The following is a 17781-nucleotide window of genomic DNA, read 5'->3' on the forward strand; positions in this document are numbered from 1 at the left end:
GTATAAGAACTAAAAGCACTATAACCACTTACATTTGATTCCATTAAACTAAAGAGTCGTTCTATCACTTTGTCTTCTCTTTAAGATTCCATACAGCTTTCTTGTCAAGTCCATGGCATCGTTTGGCACTCTATGGCCTTTCTTAAAATCTTTGAGCTTGCAGTACAGCATAAGGTAGAATCCATCACCGCTTGCCGTTTTTTCGTTCTGTGCAATCTCAAATAGATCTTTTGAATTGTAAAATAGCTCATCTATCTTGTGGGCCATTTCGTTCGGTCCAGATTTGATGAATACCCCCTGTCTAAAACCTAATGAGTAGTACATCCTGGCAGCCACTGGCATCATATCATCGTATGGAGAGATGTGAAGCGAAAGAATTGTGTTGTCTCTAAGCTTGTATAAGTTTTTGAGATACTGTACAGAATCCAGCATTATTTTGTAGGAGAGACCTTGGCCGCGATAATGTTCAAGTACAGTGCAGTAGTAAAAACTAAAAAAATCGTACTCTTCTCTTTTGCTGATGGAATAGCATTTGTCCTTTGAAACCATCAAAAAGGCAGCCAGCTCCTTGCCTTCTAAAAACATGAAAACTTCCTTTTTTGCTGTCTCAACCAAGGAGTCGAGATTGCCAGATGCTCCTTTGAAATATACAGCAGACAGTTTAAAGTACTTGTCTATTTGAGAATACGTCTTTATTGCTTGGTTATGAGACGGAAGCGCAATGAATTGCAGAGCACAGACAAGATTCAACCACAGTAAAAGTTTCATTTTGAAGGCTCGGGAAGACAAAATTAATTATGAGCGAAAGTAATAAAGTATTCGACAATGGACATGCCATTTATATTTAAATAGACCAATGGCATAGTGCCAGTGTTAATACTGTGACAGGAGGTTACTGAGCTATACAAACACCCATCGTATAGCTAGCCCTATGCTCAATAATAGTGGATAATGCATACACCATACACTATGTGAAAAGTCGTTGTTATCTTAGAAGTTTTTTCACGGTTGACAAGTATCAGTTTGGTAGCCACATATAGTTTATTTGGCACAGTCACCTTGCAACTATTAAGTGCGATGCTCTTTAGAGTATGCTTTCTTTTCTTTTTAAAATTTTACTTAATCGTCGTGCTTTTCAGCCCCGATGGAAACCAAGTCACAGATCGAGCAAATTCTCAAAAGAAGATTCTTTGTAACACCAACAGGCTATCCACCCTTGAATGGTTTCCTGGACTATGGTCCTGTACTCGCCCAAATCAAGCAGCAAATCGTCGTCGAGTACAAAAAAGTATTCTTAGACGAGGATGTTTTTGAAATCGAGCCGAGTATTGTCCTTCCTTACGAAGTTTTGAAGAACTCTGGACACGTGGATAAGTTCTGTGACGTTATTATTTCCGATGGCCAAGATATATTCAGGGCTGATCATTTCATTGAGGATAAAATAGGAAGCATCTTAACATTACCGATTGATATTAGGGAAAATTTTCAAGAACTAATGAAGAGAGTTACAGAAATGAAATCTGAAATTGTCAGTGCCAAAAAGCTAAGTGCAACAACCAATACCATTAATAATTCTGTCCAGAATCTTTCATTGAATCCGGAGACCACCCAACTAACAGAAGATGAAGTGAGTAAAATTTTGTCAAAGTTTTCATGTGCCCCTAAGCATCTGGCAGATCTGAACAAAGATGAGATTGATTTTGTTGTAAACCTTCACAATCTTTATCCGCCATCTGGAAAGCCTTTTGAGCCAGCACGCGACTTTAAGCTGATTTTCAGTCTGAACGAGAGACAGTTTCTTAGGCCAGAGCTTGCCCAATCTATGTTTACTAATTTTAGGAAGCTGTTTGAGTTGAATAACGAAAGATTGCCATTCGCCAGTCTTTGTATCGGAAGAAGTTACAGAAATGAAATCAGCGCCCGTGGTGGAATGCTGAGGACAAAGGAATTTGAGCAGGCAGAAATTGAGTATTTTACCGAAGATGGAAATCATTCTGGATTTGAATCTGTTAGAAGCGTCCGGATGCTCATCCTTCCAAATACATGTCTAAAACCATACTCGGTAACACTCGGGGAGGCATATGACACCAAAACCATTTCATCCCAGGCAGTGTGCTACTTCCTTGCAAAGGCACAGGAATTTTGTTTGAATATTGGCATCAAGTTAGAAAACTTAAGGTATCGGCAGCACAATAAGAACGAAATGGCGCACTATGCAGATGACTGCTGGGATGTTGAAATTAAGACGCTCTCTGGATGGATTGAATGTGCTGGAATTGCTGATCGGTCAAATTTTGACTTAACAGTGCATTCCAGAGACGTAAACACGCAGGTTAAAAGATCAATACCACCTAGAGTATCATACGAAGTAGTTCCAAACAAGAGTGATTTGGGAAAGAGGCTAAAATCCAAGTTTAAAGATTTCCAGGAATACTTATCCAATCTTGATCAAGACTTTATCGTCAGAAATACAAAGGGAAACTTCATCGATGTTGAATTTGAGGGCCAATGTTACACATGCAGTGTGGAATCTAGGGTGATTGATTGTGAATTTTTCATTCCACGTGTGATTGAGCCGTCATTTGGTATTTCCAGGGTTCTTTATTGCTTGGTTGAACAGAGCTTTATGATTCGTGACGACAGGAATGTCCTAAGTCTTAAGCCGAAGATGTGCTATCTCCATTGTGTGATTGGCTTTTTGAAATATCTGGATGAGTTTGAGGAACCGTTGAAGACATTAAAGAATGATTTGAAAGCTCTATCTCTTCGGATTAAAATTACTGAGAGAGGATGCTCGATAGGGCGGAAGTATTCAAGCTTTGACGAGTTGGGAGTTCCCTTCTTTGTTACATTTGATTTTTTAACACCAGACGATAAACAGGTCACGATTAGAGAAAGAGACTCAATGTCGCAGATAAGGATTCCATTAGATTCAGTGGCTAGTATTTTGAGAGAGCTGGTTGACGAAAAGACCACGTGGAGTGTTTTATTTGCAAAGCATGGTATTTCCAATTAAATTGGGATTTTTGTTTCTTATCTAAAAGTATGTTTGTAGTCTACATCTGTGCTTTCTAGCTTTCCTTGGCCAAACGTTTGGAGATACCATAAAATAGTAGCCCTCTGCTACGACCTAACAAAACTTAAAACATTGACAGCCTGTTCAGAGATCCTCGAATAAATGCCACTAAGCGCTACTTGGTCTATTTTAGGGCATGGCTGCTGGCAAGCCTCTTTAAGATCTTGAACAAACTTGGTAGTTCATGTAAAAGAAAATATCCGTTTTAACAGCAGCCGTGGTTAAAGGATACTGCTGTAAATCGGACATACATGGTATCCATCTAATTGACCAGAGAAAACCATCAAGTATGCCCGTTTAAAAACTTATAAAAGGATTATGCAGAATCAACTTTCGCTTAATAGACACATGAAAGACGTGCATGTGCGTAGCATTAATAATCGACGACAAGTTTTGATGACGGAAGTATACTCAGCAGACATTTCCTGCTGGTATTAACAATAGCATAATACCCAACACACAGCGCCATGCAAAGAACAGTTCAGTCTTAAACAAAGAATACATATTTAATTATAAATCCTTTAATATTGAGTATAGTTCAGGATCATGTGCTACATCGGAAATAAATTGACTTTTAAAGAAATAAATAGGATATCTACCCCTGTAGTCGATAGCTTCCATGTACTTTCTCGCATCAGTGTTTGCTTTAATGTCAGCAAGATGAAAATTGTCGGTGATTTTCTGATTTTATTTACTACCACCATGCACTCGTCATTGCAAACACCATTGGTCACAATGATAAGTTTTCCCGAGTGAAGCTGATTTTCAAAATCTCCAAACTCACACAATACTTGAGCTATCAACAGAAGCCACTTCAACATGCTGTGTATTTGCTGGTTGTTTATATTTATTGTTTTGTTTGACCTGTAAATCGCTCTATGACATCTAAAATTCTGTAATGATTTATGCTGCAGACGTGTTTTAAGTTTCGTTCTTAATACCAGCAGTCAAAGGAAAGTGAAGCAAGCATAGATGTCTACGCTAGCAAGGCATTTGTGTTAATACCTGCGAAGTTTATTTCAAAATTTGACTTCATTTATTTTTCTTGCTTACTTCTCTGGGGTCTTTTAGTTTTTCCCCATGGATTACTTTGCCGAACAGCGCAACGATGTATACGGACCATATCACATGCATCACCTGCAAACATGATAGACAGACCAGGATAACATAGTTGGATATGCAGAATCCTTCCATTTTGGCAAACATCCAGGCCTGGTACAGAATGTATCTAGGATAGACGAGAATACGAGAGATCATGAAGACACTCGTGAATATAAAGACAGCTACGCCTGAGACTACCTCGTTGTCCATGTAATGTTCGATTTTAGCGAATTCAAGAACAGGATCGGAGATGTCGTGCAAAAGCAGAATGGCCACTCCAAAATTGATGTATTTTGGAACAAATGAGAAATACATCAATGCCAAGGTGGTGATGTGGTGAAGAAACAGCTGGAAAAAGTCTTGCTTTTTTGGCTCATACATTATTGTTGTTAGTTCGTTGACATAGAAGCATATTTCATAGAAATAGTAAATTTTGAATTTCAGGGGAATCATGGTCTTTATATCGTTCAAAAGATCCAATTTGGATGCCCACTTCTCGTTATACAGGACTGTAATGCCTAAGAAGATACTCGACACATAGTATATTGTCTTGTAGAGAGCTATTTGCACCTTTCTGTCTGTGGCCTTTGTTGTGATGACTTTATTTCTCCATTTGATATATTCGGGTGTGAGGACGTACCTAATAAAAAGCTTAGCGACAGAAATGATAACGAAGATTGACACAAGCACAACAGCATTCTCAATATGATCCGGGCCTATTTGCATTCATTTTTGTATGCAAACAAATTCAAAAGAAATTTTTGAAACAAAATAAACATACAGGGATAAAATTTTGTTTCAAAAATTAATCTGGAAATGAGAAAATGCGGCCACAAAGCACATGGATGAGTTGCCCGCCCAGGATTTATCACAAGAAAACTTTTATAGTTTTTCCAAAATTTTTATAAAGCAAAAGTAAAAATCTAACAAAACTTTTCTGACCTTCAGACGGTGTGTAGAAAATTTTTATTCATTCACAGTACTACTTTGAAACATTTATTCATTCTCAAGATAGTACCTTAGAGACGGCGATGATCCCAAAAAGCGCTCATTTACATGAAAAGAGGCATATCCCAGCATTTTCCAAGTGTCAAGAAAGCCAAGCTCCTCAATGTCAGGATTTACATCAGAGAGAACAGAGTCATTTGTACCGTTATTTTTAGTTACATAGATGGCCTGGTTTGATTTTGAACTAGCCTTTACGAACAATCCAAGGTTTTCTATTGCTGGCTTGAAACTTCGGGTCTAGCGAAAGTGCATTGTTGTATTGCTCGGCAGCATCAGAAAACCGGTGGGTGCTGTAGTAATAGTTTCCGTATGTGTTGTAGATGTATTTGTTTTCTTTGTCGCCCTTGATGGCTTCATCGAGATAAAGAGGAATGTCAATATTAAATATTTTAGGATTTTCTAGTCCTTCTCTTGCAAGAATGTAGGAAATGTATGGATCAAACTCCTCGTCTTTTTTATATTTCAATATCTCCTTATGGCTGCCTCTTAAGTAGTGAATGTAGACTCTGAGTCTCTTTATAAAGTAGTTGATGCCAAGATGCTCACAGTACTCTTCTATCTCTGCCATGGCTAGATCGTACTTTTTCTTGAGAATGTAAATATGAATAATTTCTAATTTTATGATTGCACACATTCTAAAGCCATCAAACGTTGACAACAGCCTCTCGAGATAGTCCAACGCCCTATCTAAAAACCCTAGCCTCTTCTTTGTTTTGGCTGCAAAGATCATAACAGAGACAAGAAACCTATTGGCAAACTCGCCCTCCATGACACGTCCAAACTGTTTCAGGGCAAGCTCGCAGTCACCTGCAAGCTGATTCCACATCGCCATTATGTTCAATGCCCAAAGATCTACGCTCGAGCTGTTCTGGGCATACTTAAACAGGTGACTGTAGCTTTCAATGGGCTTTCCATTAATCAGGGCCATTGCACCGTAAATGATGTTGAGAATGTTTGAGTTCGGATCGACGTTAGTGATATTCTTCAGAATTTTGTCGATCCTAGCCATATGCCTTTGGTCAAATGATCTTTTGAACTCATCATACATACTATTTACATACTGCCTAACTGAAACACTAAGCGATGCTTCGCTTTGCTGATGGGCCTCCGTTTCATCGTGCCCATTAGTAGGAAATGTTGTTTCATTTTCCATAGAGGGTAAATTTTTTTTGAAAATAAATTTATCAATCAGGAAAAAACAAACAAATATTTTGCCGAGCATATTTGAAGGAAAATTTACTATTGACTACACTACTTTCTTTGCAGGAAATACTCTTTTTTGATAAGCTTGCCAATTTTTGATCTAAATTTTTTCAAATCTAAAATGCAGGACACAAAGCCGCGACACAAAGCCAGAAATAGAAGGATGGATGCAATTAAAAATACACTCTGATTGCATCCATTATATTTAAGCCAATTGCCGAAAAGTAAGTTAGTTGAGAGCAATCAACTGACACGTCTACTAATTTTAAAGAATAACCCACGAACCAAATTAAAGCACATTTTAAGGAGTTTTTGATAGCTCTGCTCATAAATCAGTAAATTATACTTGATATTTTTGACAGGCTTGCATCACCTTGACAGTTCGAGATGAAAAAATGAAAAGTTCTCAGTTAAAAATTTTCTTTTACAGATAGGGAAGGAGGAGATATAAGCAGAAGATGAAAGCGCCACAGTATTAGAATGATATGACTTCGATCAGGACAAGTTTTGATTTTATATTGTGGGGCTTGAGAATCGCCAGTAAGCGGTGCTGGACAGAAATACGAGACTTTTGTGATAAATTAAAATCAGATTTAGCTGCTATAGAAGGCAGTCTGCACATATAGTCTATAAAATAAAGCCATGGTAAATTAACGGTATGCTGTACTGCAAGGCCTTTAGAAACATTCAAAGCGAATTCGAGCAAAAGCTACAACGAAGGGAAATCTGTACAGAAAACGTAGCAAATGAAACGGTAAACGACACATTTCTAGCAGAATGCCGTTGCTTGCTTGAGCCATTATGAGATAGCATAGCAGCATTCCACTTTTTCCTTCAGTTTGCCACAGATCTGCAGAAATAAACAAGTTGGCTTTCTCAATATGTAAATCTGTTTAGTGGCCATTTTTCAGAAATCAAGTTATAGAATAATTGAATGCCAACGGTGCTCTAGAACCTGATCTTAATTTGTTGCCAAGATTGTGAATGATCATAAATGGGAAAAGTATCCAACCGTGGACGATTTGCATATGATATACAGTAAACTATTTGTCTAACATTACCCCATCTAATAGGCGTATTCCCTTTTCTACAAAAGCTATCATTACAGGCTTTGATATTTGATCTAGTTTCAAATCCGAGTTCAATATGACCTCTGAAGTTTTGAGATGCAAATGGATTTTTGTATCAAGACTGGCGATTTCGTAGAGGTAGTTAAACGAATACAAAATGTATGTTCTGAGAACATCGGAGCCGGTGGATTTTAAACGCTCTATTGCATCGTCAATTAGAGCTGTATCTCTGTTCAACAGCATACCCAAACTTTTAAACTGCAAATCATAGAGCTCTTTGTGGGATAAGTCCATCAGCTGATCAAAAATGGCCTGTGAGTGCATTTGGAATATTCTTTGCGAAGCCCTCTCTAAAATGGAACCAAAAGACGAATGAACAGACATTAGGGCCTTCAGATCACTACCTTCTCGTAAGATCTTCACAGCTTTTTGCAGACGCATTGGATTGAAACGGTTGTCAAATATGTTCGTGTTGGCATGTGCATAGTCGTTTTGTGAAATTGTTGTGTTGTTGTTTGGAACTTCACAGTATCCACCATATTTAGACTGCTGTTTTGGCAACTCCTTGACAATGCCTGGCTTGATAAATCTTTTAAATTCGTTAAAGGTGGCACGACTGCTTGCATCAAACTCGTCTTTGCCAAACAGTGCAGTAGCTATAAAAGATGCCCGATCTCTAAACTCAGATCTTGAATCTGCAAATCTAGAGGTGATAAGTGAAATTAGTCTTAACACAACACAATCATCAAGATCGCAATGCTTTAAATAAACCAAAATAATCTTACAAGCTTCTTTGTCGGATTCGTTTTCAACATGCTCAGCCCTAGCATGCTCCTCCACTAAATTCAAAATAAACTTTGGAAGGCTTCTGGTTTCTTTAAATCTTTGCAATATCTTGCATTCTTCTTCATCTATCAATTCTAAATTGGCACAGCTATCATGTCCACATCTAGTTTTTTCTCTGCAATCTGTTTTTGATGCTTTTTGGCTCATCCGAGGGCACGCTTCTAAAATTTTATAAGTATAGTCAGGTGGATTTACTACAAATGCTTTGTAGTTGAAGTTGCAAGTACAGCAGCATTGGCTTATAGTAAAAAAGCCTATAGCTGGGAAGTAATGATGTTAGCTCAGACGTAAGCGAAGATCCGATTAAACGTCATGCATAAATCTAGAGCTTCAAAACCAGATGTGCTGAGCTGTACTTACGATTGGATGGTCTCTTTGTATCCACAGCCCTCACAGGAGTAGAATACCGTCTGTCCCTCATCTGCAGATCTCAACTGTGCGGTGCTGTACATCATTTCTGGTCTATTGCACTTTGGACAAGAAAGACTTATCCTCGCTCCTCTAACTTGGACATCCTCATGCTCGTCCTGTCTTGTAAGCTCCTTAGCAACGGAAATCACAAAAATGTTTGTATATTTAAAGCATGAGTTGCATCGTCTGCAGCGTATTTCTTCGCTAACTAGCGTTGGAAAGAATATCAACGCTCCACACTTGCAGAACATCTTAAAGGGAAAATTCTTTGCAAAAAATAAACGGACTCTAAAATCTGCAAATGGATTTATTGGTATATGAATTTAAGGCCAGTGGCGCAAAGCCAAGACCACAAGTTACTTGGAAGCCATTACCAAACGGTATAAGGCACATTTAATAATAGAATGCCCATTAATACGGAACAGGGGTGTTTGTTTGCCACACGTAAAAGTTTTAATTTTACGCCTATAGTGTTTTAACCTTCAGAATATCAGCACCAACATTCTGCCAGTCATAGTATGTCATGAACATTGTTTTTGTCTGGTTATTCATCCCAAACACCGATGCTCCCACAAATGTGCAGTTCAAATTTCTGTCTCGGAGCACAAAATCAGCAAAATCGGCACCAATTCTGTCAAGTATTAGTGACTTAACAAAGTTGTGGAAGGAATCAAACCTGAATAGTCCTCCACTAAGAATAATGCATCCATTTGCCGAGTTTTTCTTGTTAATGTAGTATGAAGATCTTGTGCTTACGACTTTGTCAACCATGGCTGCTATATCTGGTCTTAGGATTTCAAAAATATCAACACCACATCTAGCCTTTAGATTTTCAATACTTTCTCTGGACTCCAAAATGCTAGACACAGTAATGGCCGGATCGTTAAAGACCTCGCATTGTAGTATGTCTTGCACAATGCCACGATTTTCGCCGGAATCGGCGAGTAACTTTGAAATGGCACTTTCCAGCCGTGCAGATCCGCCAGCCAGCACGTGCGATTCTACAATCCTTCCGTTGATCACAGTTGAAACTCTAAAGGAGGATGCTGAACAACAGAGTACTGTTCCCGAAACCTTACCAAACCCAAATATATCTGCAATGGGGGATTTCAGCAACAGAACGGACTGGCATAGCTTATTCACGAATAGAAACTTCAGTATTTTTGAGCTGTCTTCGAATCCAAAGTCTGGACTTTCTATGAGAATCAAAGAATCTACTGAGCATTCCTTCAAATATTTTTCTAAAATTTTACAGGCTGTCTCGTATGAGGTGGCTTGGAATGGCGAAAAGGAGGATGTTTTGAAAGTATATGTTGGATGAAAGTCGCCAGAATATCCTATTTTGGTGAATTTTGAGCCGATATCTACGATTAAAGTGTCTATATGTGGAATTATCTCGACCATTGGGGAGAGGGAGGGCAAACTAACTTTATCCGGCTCATGATTTTGTATTCTTCACAACAAACAAGGGATCTTTCACACACTACTATATGTAGATATAACTAACACTATAGTAACTGATCAAAACTTCAGATTTTGACTAAATCTAATTTAATAGACAGATCAATGCAGATTTTGTAAAAAGCAAATCTTAGACAGAAAAGGCCACAGTCTGTGCAAATGCATACTGAAATTTGGACTTTCTGCATAGCTGGCCTCGGCACATGCAGGAGTTAGATTACTGGCACTTTAGTTCCAAGATTGTGCAATCAGCTTCTTTTTCTAAACATTTATTGCAAAAATTTTTCAAAATATGCTTTGCAAGATCATTAATCAATTCAAGCCATTCAAAACTATCGCAATCGTATCAGTAGTGTAGCAATGCAATACCGCTTCGTTAGCTAATATCTATCTACATCGTAACTGATGTTCAAGATTTGTTCCAAGAGGCTTGTACTTGTGAAGATTTGAGTGTGATACTTCCACGATGACCGCCTTTGTGCTTATATCACTGAGCGATCAATATCATTGCGGCTTCCATGTACTTCTTCAGCCGTTTCACAAATATTTATACTATTTTCATTTTTACCCTATGAAGACATTGAACAAATTTTTACTTGGAGCACTCATCTTGTCAATAGCACTGAGGGTGCTGGTACATATAAACGTTATCTTTACGTGATAGGTTGCATGTTTTTTTTGCCCTATTCATCATCCTTCATTCCTTTATTGATGCGCTCAGAGTCAAAAATGCGGACGAGGAAACCATAATGGCCTATCATAAAAGAGTCGAGCACTTCAAAAATGCTTTACAACTTAATTAAAACATTGACATACTCCTGTTATGTGCCTTTGTAAATGGCTACGATTAGTATTTTTGCTTTCGGCCCGTTTCAGCCAAAATTTATATTTATAAATATAATTTGTTTTGAAAATTTTATAACAAAGGTGCCGCCATTTAATTAAGAGGATGTTGGCATAGTATTGAGTATGTTTAAGACTGGAATATGCCTTGAGACATTTGTTTAAGCACAATGGCATTGATATGGAATTGACCGAGCCCAATTTTACAGAGATTTGAAAAACAAATTTATATTTAAAGGAAACGGCTTACACATATTAACAGTACATTGGAAATTTAATGTATTTTAGAAGCGTTTGTCCTTACAAAGCCTTTTTTAATTCCTGTTTCTCGGAGTTGGCTTCTTCGGTAATGTCAATGTCAATGGGCTCGTTAGTTTTCAGACTTGTATTGAACGAGCGTCCAAGATAGACTACCCAGAAAATCCATATACCTATAACAGCTGCCATTGCCGTAGATGTGAAGGGCGAGAACCCTCTAAAGTCAATATCAGATACTAAGCTAGTCACCAGTATTCCGTATGCCGCACCTACAGACTTGCCAACCTTATTAAAAATTCCATCATAAATACTCTTGAACTTTGGCCTGTATCTCGACTCAATCCTCATGCTTATTCTTTCTTTCGTAACATCAAACGCCGTGTATTTAAAAATTTTCATTGCCGCCAGGCAGAACGTTCCCAGGTAATTTTCCAGTGCAATGAATGTTGCTGACCCGCCTAGCACTGAATTTAAAAAACCAAATGAGTTTCTATCCGCTGCCGAGTTGTACGAGCCTAGCCCAAGAATACAAAATGAAGAGATCAGTCCAACAATGGGTGTGATCATGGCAACAAACAGCCATCCTTGTTTATCTACAAATTTTGAGAATGCTGACATGTTCAATAAAATAACCGATACTGACGTCACATACTGATCGTAGCTATTAAACTTTCCAGAATACTTTCCACGCTCGATGTTCATTTCATCAGCACCCCTTTTGATGCCGTTTTTATAAACAGTCTCAAGAACATTGAATGCCACGCTATAGAAACACACAACTGTGCACATTGCCAATAGGAACTTTGACTTTCTCATGATCTGCAAACTCTCTGCAAAACCAGGAGTCACCTTCGGAGCTTTTGCTTTTTTTATTTTATCGGAAATGAATATGGGCTTGGTAATAACCTTAGTCTCGAGAATGTATTTACAAAAAAGCATCGCAAGTACAAGAAAGCCTTCTAAAAAGAATATTAGACCCATGAATATAGTTTTCTGGTCACTTGTTAGCCCTTCTTCAATTTTAAAAAACAGCGTGGTCACCATGGCTGATGCAAATAGGGAGACGTTGGCGATAATAAACAGCGGAGGAATAAACCTGCTGTGCTGTCGTTCGGTGCAGATTTCATTCATGTATGAGAGAAATAGATAGGACAGAATCAGAGAGCCCCACAGCTCTGCAACGATATAAACTGATGTTGCCAATGGCTCGATTAACGTCAATATCAGGTACTTTAGAAATCCAATGTGCTTTGTTTGTGTGGCAAGGGCGGTGAGCTTTGTTCCCAAGAGGGATGTGCTGAACAGCATCTGCTTTTCAAACATTACGAAGGTTCCCAGGAGAAAGAACAATCCCATAAATGCCAGCGAAAAGAGAGAGAAAAGGTTAGAAACTGATCGCCTGACAAGGAGATAATTAATAGCAAAAACAATTAGAAACGATAGAGGCGCAATATAGAACAGCTTGATGTATAAGATACAGATAGGCTCCTGTCTGGACATTACATAGTTATCTTTCAGGATTCTCATAAATGAGTAAATAAAGCCAATAATACCAAACATTATACCAAACAGCGCAAATCTTGTGTATTCGCGGGATGCTATCCTAAAATTTTTTAAAATGCCTGTCCTACTGTTTGCCTCATCCTCAATTTGTTGTTCAGGTGGGAGATTATTGGCAGTATCAACTTGCATGGGCTTAATTAAGTATTTGTTTAAAAACAAATAAATAATAAATAAACCAGCAATAATGCACATCGCGAGTTTAATACCAGGCGGCACGGATTCTATATTCTGTCCTGGTTGGTTGTGCACTTCACCACACACAACAGCAGCTTCATATGCCAACAGCCACACTGGTAGCCACAGTACCACTAAATATATTACGCTAAAAGCCTAGTTTAGTTTTTGATAAATAAAAGTGTTTCAGATAAACCTGCCTAAGTGTTCTATGAATGCAAATGCAGTGGCCGTTTCTCTTTCCGAATACCATGTGGTTCCCAATGGCATCAATTTCAAAGACCATGTTTGAATTTTGGTCTACATACGTTATGAATCCGTCAACAGAATGTGCATCAGCCTTACCAATGGTGGAACTTGGTTTGTTGTGTTTGTCACTGATATGCTTGAAAATATATACGTCTAAAATGTCGCCCATGACCGCATTTATCCTGTCATTACATAGAATATAGCATCCTTCTGTAAAAAGAAGACATTCCGCACTGATAAGGGCATATCCTTCAAGCTGTGGAGTATACAGCTTTTCTAGTGCAATTTCAAAGACCCTTCTATCAATAAATGGTCCTTTTAAGCTTCTCGAAAGCTCTTTAACTTCAATGTCTTCAAATTCCAGGGAAACAAAACTATTTACCGGTATATCAATATTCAAGTCAAAAAACTCAACATTTTCATGAACCTTATGGCTTCTTGCAAAGGACTTTGATTGACACTTCTTGGTCTTTGAGTTTATCCAGCCCGAAATTGCCTTTCTGCCACTGCTTCGGCACTGATCTACTTCGTGAAAGGAGTTTTCTTCAACTTCAAATATTACCAGCCTATTCGAGCATACGCCAATCTTTTTGTGCACCGTTTCGCAGTCATTTTCATAGAGAACCAACTGTCCCGAATCAAAATCATCCAAATAAAATGTAAATGCATAAAGCCTTTCATCAACCATATCATCATGGCAGAGAAGGAAGTCCCCTTTTCTGTAGTATGAGGCAAACAGTGTGTAAAACACATCCTTCTCGGCCACTTTATCTTTGAAAACATTGTCTAGTTTATTTTTAAAAAACTGAAATCTATCGTCGTAGTTAAGTTCGTTGGATTGAAGAAAGTTGTACAGGTCGGTGTGTACTTCTTTGAAGGAAAGAGTAGAATAAATGTCCTTGATCTTATTGAGTTCGCTTTCCAGCAGAAAACTATCGACAACTTCATACTTAAATGGCTTTGTGACGTTCATTTTTAGTTCTGAAAATTTTGGCCTAAAACATCGATGGTTTATAGCTAAATGGACAGAAGCATTGCACTGCACATATTGTACTATGAAAGCCAACGATTAATTTATTTTTCTAAAATTTTATGAGCGACATACTCCAAGGATCCAGTCCAGACAATTTCACACTCTATAAATTTATTCGGCCAGTTTTACCCACTTCCAAAATTTCCAAAAAGACTTCTCAATCTTTCGATCTTCTCGCAAACAGCGGCAGAGCTGGCCATAAACTCTTTGTGAAACAACTTCTCGTTCCCAGACATGCTATTGATCATGTCGAACATAATGTCTATCTGTTCACTCTGCCTCTCTATAATTTCAAATATTAATTTATTTTCTAAACTGGCCTCTGAATGGTAGATGCTAAATCTTCCTTTTTTTATACTCGAGAACACTTCGGTTTTGGCATTCTCAATGTGGAATCTTCCCCTCTTTACGGAAGGTGTCTCTGCTTGTTCTTTTGTGATTTCGGGATTTTGGGACCTTTCGACATCTGGGTGATTGCTCAGACTTTGCTCGTCCAACATCAAGGGCTCCTTCAAATTAGAATCTAAAGGAAAAAATCAGGACGGAAGCGCGGCAGAAAAGGCGACGAGTAATAGTCATACTTGAATGCGCTTGGCTTTGTGGAGATTCCTGTTAAAATATAAGACTAAAAGCATGCTTTGCTACAAAATACTGGTGTAATATGTATTTCATTTCTATAAAAAGTGAAACGAAAGCAAAGCAAGGCTTCAGTAAAACATGACAGCAAATAGCCGTATGGAAACTATGGTATTCAATACCCAACTGTCCAGAATGTTGTTGTTAAAAAGATATATTCTGACACAAGAGCTTTATGAAATTTAAACAGAGATACAAAATTTAATAGAACTCAACTATGCCAGTGATTCCTTGATGCAGCACTTCATCTCTTGGTAGCTTCCACACAAAGCCAAAGCACAGTGTGCTAAGTTTGAGGTTTTTTCGTCTAAGCTGCTAATCTCAATAGCTCCATCCTGTGCGACAGCGATTGAGAGCAAAGAAAGAATGGAAAGCCCACCGAAGCTCTTTAGGGTTTCCAATACGAATTTTCTCATCGCTTCTCTGCTAAGTTTCGCGGTCTTTTTGAGGAAAATGATGTTGTATACTTTGCGAACCATTTTGAAAGAGGAGAGGAATTTTCGACAACTATCCTCAGAGTATTGTAGTCAAATGCCAAAGATAAACCGATGGCATTAAGCTAGTCTTGTGGTAGGTAAACTACAGAGCTCTATAAAGCGTACACAAGACTGTAATATCTTAGATAATAAACAATTTTCAATAAACCACATGTACAATAACAAGCATCAACATTCTTATAGATAGGCTAAATAATTACATTTATTAGATTATCCTGCACTATGACTTTCTTTTATGCTTCTTCTCCTTCGATTTGAGATAGTCTAACTCCACCGCCAACTCACATTTCTCCCTAAACAACTGCTCCTTCTCAAGAAGAACCTCTTCTAGGGCCATCCTTAGATCAGTGAACTCTTGGTTCTCTTTTCCCTCTAAGATTTCAATACATTTGGTCAAGTCGTACTTAAGGTTGAAATCCTTTGTGCTACTCTCAACCTCCTTAATGAAATTGAGAACATTATCCTTATCTGAAACAATATCCTTCTTCTTCATAACGCCTTTGCTCTTCTCGTTTGTCTTGTCTTTAAGGGCAGACTGCATTAATGGGTAAAGGAATTGAGTAGTTTTCTTTTTAGAATTTGGCGGGAATGAAGAAAATTTTCGAAATTAAAAGAGAAAAGACTTGGTCATGCATAAAACCCTGGCAATAGTGAACAGCAGAGCAGTGCGCAAGGAGCTTGTAGTGCTGAAGAACAGAGTAAAAATATGATGGTGCAATACAAAATGGCTAGTTGAGTGCTATTGAACAAGATATGTGTGCTGCCTACGACATCCTTTTAGGTATGACGTTGATATGCTAATGTGGTGGTAGACTTTTGCAGCCCATTTTTGGCAACCCCAAGAAAGAATGTTGCTTGGCTATGCTTCCCTTTTTGTGGATTTTAGTTCTGACGACAGCCAAAAGAGGCTGGACCTAGTTCTTTACACCCACGACTCTGGCATATTTGATGTTTGCAGAACTTTGGACGATGCTCGAAAACGAAGAGCTTAAAGGTTTTCTGAAAAGTGCCACAGCCTTACACTCACTAGGAAAAGTCCATAGTTACAAAAATTTTGTACTTGTTTGTGTAGGCTCAAAGGAGAATCCACAAATCAGGTTCAGTGTATACAAAGCTATGGATGAAGTGTACAACAGGTATTCAGGTAGTGACAATATATTGGCACTTGATGGCAAGTACTCTGGTGATGCGTTGTATGCCTTGGTAATGAAGAGCTATTCGTACCAGTTCTTGAAGAAAAAGACTGAACTGATCAAAAAACTTAAACTTTACTGCCCAGAAAACAATGAAATTTGTTTGAAAATTTTGAAGATTGCCAATGCTCAGAATTTTGCCAGATTTCTAGGAGACACGCCAGCCAACCTAATGACACCGGTGACGATGTCAGAGTATATAAAAGACTACTTTTTGAATGAGCCTATTGATTTAAAAATTTTTGATAAAAGCTTTTTAGAGAAGGAAAAAATGAATCTAGTGCTTGCTGTGTCACAGGGATCAGCAGAGGAGCCTAGGTTTATCCATGCCAAATATTTTGGTCGTGACTCCACCCAGATCGATTTGGCTATGGTGGGCAAGGGTGTTACTTTTGACACAGGTGGAATTTCAATCAAACCCAGCAGGGAGATGTTCAAGCTCAAACAGGATATGATGGGTGCTGCCATTCTTACATGTGTCTTGAAGCTAGTATCTCAGCTCAGGTTAAAAGTTAATGTGTCGCTCACTTTGCCTTTGGTGGAGAATATGCCAGGCGCATCAGCTGTAAAGCCAGGCGATGTCGTTAAAAGCCTATCTGGAAAAACCGTTGAAATTGACAATACGGATGCCGAGGGCAGACTTATACTTGCCGACGCAATAACGTTTGCTCAACGGGACAATCCAAAATATTTGATTGATGTGGCCACTCTCACTGGTGCAGTCAGAATAGCGCTTGGCAATGTGCATGGTGCGTATTTCACGGATGACGAGGCCTTCAGTGACTTGATCTACCAAAGTGGCAAAGAAGCCAACGATATCATCTGGAGACTGCCTCTGTCACCCTTTTTCGAAGAAAATTTGAAAAGCCCCGTCGCAGATATTTGTAACATTGACCGAAGCCTAAGTGGTGCGGGTGCTTCAGTTGCGGCGAATTTTATTAAGAGTTTTGTCAATAAAAGCGTTATTTGGGCACACTTTGATGTAAGTGGCATACGAAACAATCATTTTTTGAAGACTATTTTTGGAGACCAAACAACGGCCAGACCACTTGCGAGTTTGTTTACTCTTGTGGAAAATCTCCATATACATGATTAAATATTACCAAGCCACTTGCTAGTCTTGTTTCTACATTACTTCCCACTAGAAAAGATGCGAATA

General features: G+C 38.4%; 12 protein-coding genes across 12 annotated transcripts; 2 read left to right on the forward strand and 10 right to left on the reverse strand.

Annotated features, from left to right (window-relative positions):
- Positions 1–48: 48 nt before the first annotated feature.
- VICG_00912 (uncharacterized protein) lies at positions 49–768 on the reverse strand (the record flags this gene model as incomplete). The annotated part of the gene is made up of 1 exon (XM_007604297.1): positions 49–768. One exon carries the CDS (start codon positions 766–768, stop codon positions 49–51), a length of 720 nt encoding a protein of 239 aa, XP_007604359.1.
- Positions 769–1144: 376 nt separating this feature from the next.
- Positions 1145–3016, forward strand: VICG_00913 (glycine-tRNA ligase; the record flags this gene model as incomplete). The annotated part of the gene is made up of 1 exon (XM_007604298.1): positions 1145–3016. The coding sequence occupies one exon, from the start codon at positions 1145–1147 to the stop codon at positions 3014–3016; it is 1872 nt and encodes a 623-aa protein (XP_007604360.1).
- A 1092-nt stretch (positions 3017–4108) lies between these two features.
- VICG_00914 (uncharacterized protein) lies at positions 4109–4903 on the reverse strand (the record flags this gene model as incomplete). The annotated part of the gene is made up of 1 exon (XM_007604299.1): positions 4109–4903. The coding sequence occupies one exon, from the start codon at positions 4901–4903 to the stop codon at positions 4109–4111; it is 795 nt and encodes a 264-aa protein (XP_007604361.1).
- A 466-nt stretch (positions 4904–5369) lies between these two features.
- VICG_00915 (uncharacterized protein) lies at positions 5370–6338 on the reverse strand (the record flags this gene model as incomplete). The annotated part of the gene is made up of 1 exon (XM_007604300.1): positions 5370–6338. One exon carries the CDS (start codon positions 6336–6338, stop codon positions 5370–5372), a length of 969 nt encoding a protein of 322 aa, XP_007604362.1.
- A 1093-nt stretch (positions 6339–7431) lies between these two features.
- Positions 7432–8451, reverse strand: VICG_00916 (uncharacterized protein; the record flags this gene model as incomplete). Its single annotated transcript, XM_007604301.1, has 1 exon — positions 7432–8451. The coding sequence occupies one exon, from the start codon at positions 8449–8451 to the stop codon at positions 7432–7434; it is 1020 nt and encodes a 339-aa protein (XP_007604363.1).
- Positions 8452–8660: 209 nt separating this feature from the next.
- VICG_00917 (uncharacterized protein) lies at positions 8661–8966 on the reverse strand (the record flags this gene model as incomplete). The annotated part of the gene is made up of 1 exon (XM_007604302.1): positions 8661–8966. One exon carries the CDS (start codon positions 8964–8966, stop codon positions 8661–8663), a length of 306 nt encoding a protein of 101 aa, XP_007604364.1.
- A 214-nt stretch (positions 8967–9180) lies between these two features.
- VICG_00918 (uncharacterized protein) lies at positions 9181–10119 on the reverse strand (the record flags this gene model as incomplete). The annotated part of the gene is made up of 1 exon (XM_007604303.1): positions 9181–10119. The coding sequence occupies one exon, from the start codon at positions 10117–10119 to the stop codon at positions 9181–9183; it is 939 nt and encodes a 312-aa protein (XP_007604365.1).
- Positions 10120–11319: 1200 nt separating this feature from the next.
- VICG_00919 (uncharacterized protein) lies at positions 11320–13149 on the reverse strand (the record flags this gene model as incomplete). The annotated part of the gene is made up of 1 exon (XM_007604304.1): positions 11320–13149. A coding segment is annotated over one exon (1830 nt), but the record flags the coding sequence as incomplete, so codon positions are not given.
- A 13-nt stretch (positions 13150–13162) lies between these two features.
- On the reverse strand, positions 13163–14236 carry VICG_00920 (uncharacterized protein; the record flags this gene model as incomplete). The annotated part of the gene is made up of 1 exon (XM_007604305.1): positions 13163–14236. The coding sequence occupies one exon, from the start codon at positions 14234–14236 to the stop codon at positions 13163–13165; it is 1074 nt and encodes a 357-aa protein (XP_007604367.1).
- Positions 14237–14421: 185 nt separating this feature from the next.
- On the reverse strand, positions 14422–14796 carry VICG_00921 (uncharacterized protein; the record flags this gene model as incomplete). Its single annotated transcript, XM_007604306.1, has 1 exon — positions 14422–14796. One exon carries the CDS (start codon positions 14794–14796, stop codon positions 14422–14424), a length of 375 nt encoding a protein of 124 aa, XP_007604368.1.
- Positions 14797–15649: 853 nt separating this feature from the next.
- On the reverse strand, positions 15650–15970 carry VICG_00922 (uncharacterized protein; the record flags this gene model as incomplete). Its single annotated transcript, XM_007604307.1, has 1 exon — positions 15650–15970. The coding sequence occupies one exon, from the start codon at positions 15968–15970 to the stop codon at positions 15650–15652; it is 321 nt and encodes a 106-aa protein (XP_007604369.1).
- Positions 15971–16398: 428 nt separating this feature from the next.
- VICG_00923 (uncharacterized protein) lies at positions 16399–17718 on the forward strand (the record flags this gene model as incomplete). Its single annotated transcript, XM_007604308.1, has 1 exon — positions 16399–17718. The coding sequence occupies one exon, from the start codon at positions 16399–16401 to the stop codon at positions 17716–17718; it is 1320 nt and encodes a 439-aa protein (XP_007604370.1).
- Positions 17719–17781: the final 63 nt, after the last annotated feature.

The sequence above is a fragment of the Vittaforma corneae genome, assembly GCF_000231115.1.
Source record: "Vittaforma corneae ATCC 50505 unplaced genomic scaffold supercont1.6, whole genome shotgun sequence".
NCBI lineage: Eukaryota > Fungi > Microsporidia > Nosematidae > Vittaforma > Vittaforma corneae.